Below are 8,892 nucleotides of genomic sequence, written 5' to 3' on the forward strand. Positions count from 1 at the left end.
GTCTCACATCTATGGCTTTCCAAATCCTATGCCTTGTGTTGATTGGCCAACCCATCTTCCCATATTTAAAGATGAAAAGGAAAATGATGTTGGTCTACATTTGGTTAAATTCCATATACATGTATGTAGACTGAGGGTTGAGTTTCCTGAGGATTTTCTCATGAATATGTTTATGGCTACTCTAGAAGACAAAGCTAGAGTATGGTATGAAGGGTTGTCGGCAGGAAGCTCATGTTCTCTTAAAGGTTTTCATAGAATATTTTTTGTACAATATGGGAAGTCTCATCCTTCATTACCACTGTTTCAAGACTGTTGTAATTTTTGGAAAGGTTTCATTCAATATCTCAAAAGTATTGATGATGATGTAGAATGTATGGATGATGAGGAGATGTTAGAGGCACTTTATGAATTTTCTTCTCAAGCTAGTTGTCATGATGATCAAGAAGTTTTCCAACAAGCAGATGTCTCTTCTTTAGTTGAAGATGAAATGGATCAGAAATTTGATAGTGTCATATTACATGAAATCCATCAAGATTTGCAGCCCTGTCAATCTATATGCAGTTAGAGGTATGAGTCCTTTTCTGAGATTTTATGTCAAGAAGAAATTTCTCAAGATCAAGTTGTTGAAAATGCATGCATGAAGATTATGAATAGAGAGGTAACATGTGATGAAATTTGTCTACCTAGACAAGAATTTTTTTTTCTGTTGAAAATCATAATGATGTTGTCTCGGTTAAAGTGCATGAAAGTTCACTGTTAGGTAAACCTGAGATACATGAAGAGCTGAATATACAGGTTTTGCCTATTCTATTTGAGGATCATCAAAATGACATGGATGAAATGCATAAAGTTGTTTGTATAAGAGATGTTAGCGTTCAGACTTAAGATGACATTCCTCAAGCAAAACTATCAAAGGTTATATCTGATGTGTTTGATAAGCAAAAAGAGTAGTTTTGATACACACAATATGGATATCATGTTTGAAGATGTTCAAGGATGCATGGATGTTTTTGTTGATTTACATGGCAAGGAAGAGAAATATGTTGTTGCCTTTTTATTTGATGATGTTCTTGGAATTGAAGATAGAGGACAACATATGCCATCAGTTATGAATGAATTCAACCCTCATGGTTTTACTCATCAAGAAAAGGTGATTTTTCATGATTATAAAGATTGTTTGGTAAGTCTATTCCAGTCATCAGTGAAGCTGGAGTTTCTTTCATTTATAAGCTCAAGTGATAGATTCAGTTTTTATTCTGAGTTGCCAATAGATAATTCACTACTGATATTGTTCAAGCACAATCAAGAAGCCCAGGTGTTGAATCAACTATTTGACTGGTTATATAGGAAGTTTCATATTGTTTGAATTAAGCATTTCTTTCAGCTTTAGGAAACATTTCGCAATTGACAATTTCAGTTTGTACAACAATTTGATATCATATTGTAGCAGTAGTAGTTGGTTTGCAGTATGCTTTTCAGTTTTCAAATTAGGATTAGCTCAATGGTCAGGTAAATAGTCTGTTGGTTCTTTGCTGCACCACAGGGGTGCAACATACCCATTGGAGCCATTGTTATCCCTGATAACCACTAGAAATAAATTTTAGTTTGATTAGTCATTTTAGATCAGGTTTTCCACCACTGATCTTTGCATCTATTTGTTGCTTTTCTGAAAGAGGTTGTTGTGCTTTGCATTTGGAGATTAAAGAAGGAAGGACATGTCTAGTCTAAATCGTTTTGGAGAAATTCCATATTCTCCAAAACCCATTTTTTTTCACAAACCCCATTTTACTCCTTTGTTTTCTAAAAACTCTAGCTTTGTTTCCCCATCTTCCAACTCTAGCCGTGTTTCAACCATTTCCAACTCTAGCCACGTTTTCCCTTTCCCCTTTAAAATACTTCAAAAACATTAATAAGCATGCAACAGTCCTTTTAAAGGCTGGGACCTGCAAACCATATCGCAATCAGCCCCTTCCCTTTTGCGAAACCATATCCACCAGTATCCCTCCTCCGCGATTGTGATATCGCAAATCCTCCCCTCCGATTGTGATATCGCATAAACCCGTCACCACTCCTTCGCTGATATCGCATATCACACATCCTCCATGCCAATTACGATATCGCATAAAGTTTCGTCCCGCTCGCCGATTGCGACGTGTCTCCCCTCGCCGATTGCAATATCACAATCAGGGATCACTCAAGTCACAAATCCCTTCTCCGCCGAACTCCCTTCCGACTTGCGATTGCGATGGACCTGAAAAATTATGCATTATGGTTGTGTGAAATTTCAGGTCCATATCGAGAAATCACCGTAAATCAGCGTTAACGCCCCTTCTTCCTTCCCGATGGCGATATGCAAAGTTCTGGTTTCGGAAGCGATATTTTATGTGTCATGCTTTATTAAAGTTTTGCATCTGGACAGTCGGAAAAACATTATGGAATTTGGTAAAAGGCTCCCCTCCTGTATTCTGATTGCGATAACAACAAGCCTAGGGCAACGAGCATTAAACATCCATTTCGCCTTGCGGTCAATGGGGCAATGAGGGTGTTTTTCGGCATATTTCCAGCAGCATGGTCATCAAGCAGAATGTAGAGAATAGTGAGACAACGAGACATAGTGGGACAACGAGACATAGTGGGACAACGAGACAGAGACAACAAGACACTTTCAACAACAAACAACATAGCAAGATTCAAAAGGCTAGATGCTATGAATTTCCACAAATACAGTGCCACGCTACAAACAGTCTTATTTTCATAAATAATTGTAACAGAAAATCCATATGAAGGCTCAAGGTTTTATTAATCAAATAGGATTAGATCTCATAATTGTCAATCGAATCAATCCCAGATGGCAAATTTTGTAAAAGAGATCTCACTCTATAAATAAGTAGATTCTCAACTCTGAGAGTGGGGGGATCAATGATGTGAGGAAACCAATGTTGTATATTTTTCAGTTAATAGATATACAGTTTGCAACAATACTCTGTTTTAACCTGAGATTCATTTCAGTTTCAGTTCCATCCTATTATGCTTCTATGTCGTTGTTAGTTTTCATAGCTTATTTGATTACTTGAAATTCAATGTTACATTGCTCCAACTTCCTTCAATTCCCTATGATTACTACGAATGTCCATATTCACATTAGTAAATTAAAAATGCCTTAGCTTCCACAAAACAATGTTGTTTGTAATTGATTTTCTTTAATTGACTCCATGCCCAATGGTAGTTGTCCTCACACTCTTTCACTTGCAAAAATCACGTAGAAAACCAGAGTTAGCCATGTGTATTTTTAAATATACTGAGAGACCCCTCTTAGATTGGAAGGGCTAACTTCCAATCAAAAGTTGGTTTGAAATAATTACGTTGCGTTGAAGGTTGACACAACCCAACCCTTTCTAGCACAATGATAATAAATAACATTGTTGCAGGTACTAGACTTTTAAATATATATAAAAACCAACATTTTTTTCTTCTCAAATTTTTGACGGATCTTTTTTATTAAAATTAACCAGAAAAAAGTCAGGATAAGATCATATCATTCATAAGTTAAACTAAACCCATTAATTTACCCTAAACCCTAAATACACTAGATTCTATATTTTACTTCTTAAAACATATATTTCACCTTTATTAAAACAATCAAAATAATTAGATATCATTTTGGGATTCAACTGCGTTAAGTAAGTCATTCAAACGTATGACCATTTCCATGACAATCAAAATAAATAAATTAACATCAACAATCAATATATTATGGACCTATAAATCAAAATACCATAATGACTAAATTTAAACAACATATACTATATTAGATTTCCAATACAACTATTTATGGCAACTCTCTGTCGTGATTGTGTATTATGTCTTTTACCATACCTACCTTTGTATTAAAAAGGGTGAAATGCATGGAAGAACTACATTACCATGGATAGCACAGTGGACGCGCTAGAGAAGGCGTACGAGGGCTTCATTGGAGCCGCGGCGCGCGTTTTGGAAGCCCGGGAATCCTCAGACGCTGCAAAGACACTCACAACAGACGCCGCACTCGAAAACTTCAAGCAGCACTGGGAGCTCCTCAGGGTTGCGTGCGACAGGGCAGAGCAGTTGGTGGAGTCGGTGCGGCAGAGGATCGGCTCGGAGTGCCTCGTTGATGAGGCCACAGGCGGTTCTTCTTCGGCCAGAGCCGGCCAGACCGCGGTCGGCATTCCGCCTATCAGTGCCGTTAGGCTGGAGCAGATGAGTAAGGCAGTCAGGTGGCTTGTCATTGATCTTCAGCAGGGAGGAGGAGGAGCTTCCAATTCCAACGCCACCGCCAGCACCGCCGCTTCGCTGTCTTCTCTGCCCTCAACCGGGGCTCCGCCTGGTTCCAGCACTGGCTTCGACGCGCGCTTCGGGGAGGACGCGGTCCAATGAGGTTAAAACCACTGGTACTATTCCTATTTTTGCGTATTTTTTTTTCAAGTTTTTGGTTATAGCTAGTTCTTCATAATGGGTTATGGGTTTTGGGTTTTATATTTGGTACATGTTTAGATGTATCTACGATCCGAGTGTTTGAGTGGGGTACTTCAAAATTTCTCCTACTGGCTCTATATTTTTGCTCTAACGCCATTTTATTACATGTCCATCCATCTAATTAGGCTGAATTGAGCGTTCTACAACTCTATTACCATTTTACTCATTTTCCCGGCAATTAATTGAATCAATGCATGCAACATGACGGTGCAGAACTTATGCATACGATAAAATAATAACCAATTCAAAACATAAACAGCTTTAATGCAATTTTGACATGAATAAATTATAACATTTATCTTTCTGAGCATAATTCACCAACAGGTTGCAGATGAACACTTTTTAGCTCAACCATAGGTTTTGATGCATATAATTTTTCTACAACATATCACTCGGATTTGAGGCTATGAATCACAGGGACAAATTTTCCTATGGTTGGTGTAATCTTCTCATAAAATTTAGTTCCCAGAATTCGTAATATTTTTTTTAACAATAATCTCCTGTTAACTCTTTTTCCTTTTCAGCATGTACAACCCAACCCAAGGAATGTTAACTTTTTTTCCTTTTCATGCACAACCCAACCCAAGGAATAAGATCCCGTTATTTACTTTGCTTTGAGGTTCCTTAAGCTATCCCACTACTCTCTATAATGTTTTTGTATTTTGACCAACTATCTATATCTTTGTTTCCAGCTTGAATTTTTTGATGAGGTTCGAATGAGGTTCACTATTAGGTTTATCCATATATTTGTTATATATAAAGATAAAATAATAAGAAATCAACCTACAAAATGCTATCATGGATATGGAAATTGCAAAGATAGATTGCAAATTTGAGTTGTGACTTGAGATTATGAATTTTGATCTATGGACCTGGTCAATGGCTATGAAGCTTGATGAAGTTAGCCAAACCTCAAGAAAAAATTAAAGTTCGCCAAAATTCAAACCTCAAAGTTGAAGTTTTGACATAAATTTAAATAATATCAACTAACCACATGGCTTCCTGGAAAGCCCACATATCTCACTCCCCACTAATCCTAAGATTTCAAAGACTTGGGATAACCTAAATTTTAGTTTTTTTGCTTTTAGCCCCCTTTGACCTTCCTAAGCCTCCATTTCATTTTTTTTTGTGTGATAGTAATGCAACACTGTTGTGTCCTTTAGGTCTAGTATACATACTTGTCGTTGCTGGTATTTCATTCTTTTTTTTTCTTTCCTGGAAATAAGTTAATAACACCAGCCTTGGTGTTATTTTTTCCTCCCACGCTGGATGAATCTCATGTTGATCTCGAGTTTTATGTCATGGAAGGACTTCAAATTCTGGCAATTGTTATTATGATACATAAAAGGTTCAAAGTCTTATTGGAGCATATTTCTAGTGGATGACTTCCACAGAGTTATTCATTATCCACAACTGATTAAAATATTTGTATTTTTGAAATGTTAGGTGGATGCTGTCCACAAGTAATTTGTTAAGGTCACATGATGTATTAAAATATCGTATTCCAAGAAATGGTTAACCTTGTTTTAAATGACCATTTAAAAATCTATGTTGTGTTTAGAACCCAAGCTACTACAATGGGAAATATTGAATAAGTTTTTGTGACCTACTTATACCATACTTTGAGGCATGGTGATAAGAGTTATTCAGGAGAAGCGGATCACTCACACTGACCACCCACACCGACCACGTCCAACCAACCACACATCCGAAGATAGAGAGACCCACAAACTACCGATATGGAACGAAGGAGTAGATGGTCTAGGTTTCCCTCCTAATTGATAGCCCGGTGAAATGGTGGTAGTTATATATGAGCATGTTGTAGTTTAGGTTCAGTCAGTTCCTTGCTTTCCTAACGTCAAGCAAGCACTACGTATCTACAACTGATTAAAATATTTGTATTTTTTTAAATGTGAGGTGGATGCTGTCCACAAATAATTTGTTAAGGTCACATGATGTATTAAAATATCATATTCCAAGAAATGGTTAACCTTGTTTAAAATATCATATTCCAAGAAATGGTTAACCTTGTTTTAAAAATCTATGTTGTGTTTAGAATCCAAGCTGTATTTCTTTTGCTTATAAGAACTACAGTGGGAAATATTGAATAAGTTTTGTGACCTACTTATACCATACTTTGAGGCGTGGTGATAAGTATTTCCATGCCCATGGATCATAGGAGACGTCGCATGGAACACCGGTTTTCTTTCTTCATCAAAATACCCATTGGCCATAGGTGTTAGGAGAGGCATGGCGAGGAGTTTTTGACATCTCCCCATGATAGCACAGTTGGGCTCCCGTATGGCCCAGGTCATTCTTCTGAGGACACTAACAAGCTTAGCTTCGGTTCTTTCACTGTGGCTGACAGAGGTGCTAGCACCTGTGATTCAGATTCTGGCTTGGATGGCGCCACTCCTGATTCAGTCGAATTCTTTCGCTACAATGATGTTTCTCTTATAGAGTTTCTATCTCTATTACATGGTCAAAGGTTTACCTGTTTGGGTTCTTCTCCTATTAGGCCTTTTAGTTTGATCTTTCTGTCTCTTGGTTTTGTAGATGCTGTAGGCTATTCATTCCTATTATTACTTGGTACTTTAGTCTCATTGACCTAATTGGTCACTTGTGGACATTAGTATTATTCCATTTCATTTCCTCTCCCTAAGTCTCTGATATTTATATGTTTCTTCTAATTGATATCGACTGACTTGCATACCAAATGAGTATGATGCTAACTGCAAAACATGGAATACTTAAATAGTTTGAATGGCATGCTTAGTTTCAATTCAGGCAGGTCTTAGGTTCTTTAAAGTTTTGAAGTTTTGAAAACAGGAAAATCGTTCTTTTGATGATTTGCTTTTCATTTTATCTTTAAAATTTATATGGTATTAAGATGGAAGGTGGGAATATGGTACTGATGCTCTAGATGGATTTCTTGTGGAATTCTTTTCCAAACCTTATTATTCACAAATATTTTGGTGATCTGATTTGTTTTAAATACTTTGTTTTATTGGTCACTTCTGTGTCCTACATCTCCTCATTCATCGTTTTATTAAAGGACAATCAGCTTTATAACTCTGTATTCCATTTTTTAATAGGTAAAAGAAAAAGTGTAATGTCTGTTATGTTACAATACACAATTTCCATTCCTCTTTTTTGGGTACTGATCAGGCAAACACTCTGTTGTATCTTTGTGAAACTAATGCAGGAACAAGTCAAGTAGAGTGAAAATGTTGGACTTGTGCAAGCTGCAAGATTGAATCAGTGAAGTCTCATACTGGTGGCCTTGAGAGTTGTTTGGGTACATTGTAATGTAGAGGTGTTCAGGTGCATTGTTGCCTCTTCGAGTTGAAAGCAATGTGAAGAAGCAACCATATCTTGCTATTTAAGTAGGGTTTTAGGCTAGTTACAACAGGTAAAGGACTTAGAGACGTCATACAGGTATAGGACTTTAGAGACATCATGCCATTCTTAATCTTTGGACAAGGAGCTTTGCTTTTCTTTAAATTTGAATGAAGTATTAACAACTCATAGGTTGTTGCTGAAGTCTATGCTCAATCTTATCATTGAACAATTAAACATAATTGTTTGGTCTCTGTTATTCATTACATTGATTTTGGTGCTGACATTTCTGTGCTGTGGATCGTCACTATCATTTCATCAAATGATGGTTAGCTTTCAAGCTTGAATTGCATGTTTTATAGTCATTAATTTAAAAATAGAAATTGAAGCCTTATAATGTAGCCTACATTTCTTTTAATGTGTACTATTCCAGTGTTTGAGGATTAAGTTATAACTTATAAGTTATGCTTATTGTTTGCATGCACAGACCACCACCTGTATTTTACCAAGTTTCTGGTTCATACGTCTGTTTTGAAGTGTAGGCACCACATGTGATAAATAAATATAGAAAGGCATATCAATTGCAAATGAGTAATCTGAATTTGGCTGGAGAGTGACGAGTCAATTTTGCAGGCAAGGTGGTGTCAAAGTTTCAACTTTTAGATAATTCACCCTCAGTTGACTCTATTTCACAACGATATTATGCACACTAGAGGTGGTCTAGATTGTGTAATGTGTAAAATCAGTGTAATATCACTTGTAAGATATGATGTAAACAATAAATTGCTGTGTCATCTATTGTTGATCTTCTTTAGACTGGTGGAATGCTAGTTTAAACCCTTATTAATGCATTAAAACTGAACCTGAAACAGGAGAATGCTAGTTTCAACCCTTATTAATATGCATTAAAAAATCAGCCTTGGGATTCTCCAATCTGGAGGATATTGGAAAAGGTTGTGTGAGTGGCTTTCCACTTAAATTCGCTATTCATGTGTGAGCTGATTTGATATCTCCAAGCTGTTAGAATGTATTTTTGTCAAA

The 8,892-nt window shown here is 36.7% G+C and overlaps 1 protein-coding gene across 2 annotated transcripts; it reads left to right on the plus strand.

Annotated features, from left to right (window-relative positions):
- The first annotated feature begins 3,868 nt into the window (after nucleotides 1–3,868).
- On the plus strand, nucleotides 3,869–8,117 carry MED32 (mediator of RNA polymerase II transcription subunit-like protein). 2 transcript variants are annotated; one of them, XM_089437496.1, is made up of 2 exons: nucleotides 3,869–4,414; nucleotides 7,718–8,117. In XM_089437496.1, exon 1 carries the CDS (start codon nucleotides 3,925–3,927, stop codon nucleotides 4,411–4,413), a length of 489 nt encoding a protein of 162 aa, XP_089293622.1. In that variant the 5' UTR covers nucleotides 3,869–3,924; the 3' UTR covers nucleotide 4,414; nucleotides 7,718–8,117. The 2 variants fall into 2 exon arrangements, with proteins under 2 accessions (XP_089293622.1, XP_089293621.1); XM_089437495.1 differs by having other exon boundaries at nucleotides 3,873–4,427.
- Nucleotides 8,118–8,892: the final 775 nt, after the last annotated feature.

This window comes from Pinus tabuliformis, chromosome 5_2 (genome assembly GCF_031772625.1).
Source record: "Pinus tabuliformis cultivar Carrire ecotype Pingquan chromosome 5_2, CPIR1, whole genome shotgun sequence".
Classification (NCBI taxonomy): Eukaryota; Viridiplantae; Streptophyta; class Pinopsida; order Pinales; family Pinaceae; genus Pinus; species Pinus tabuliformis.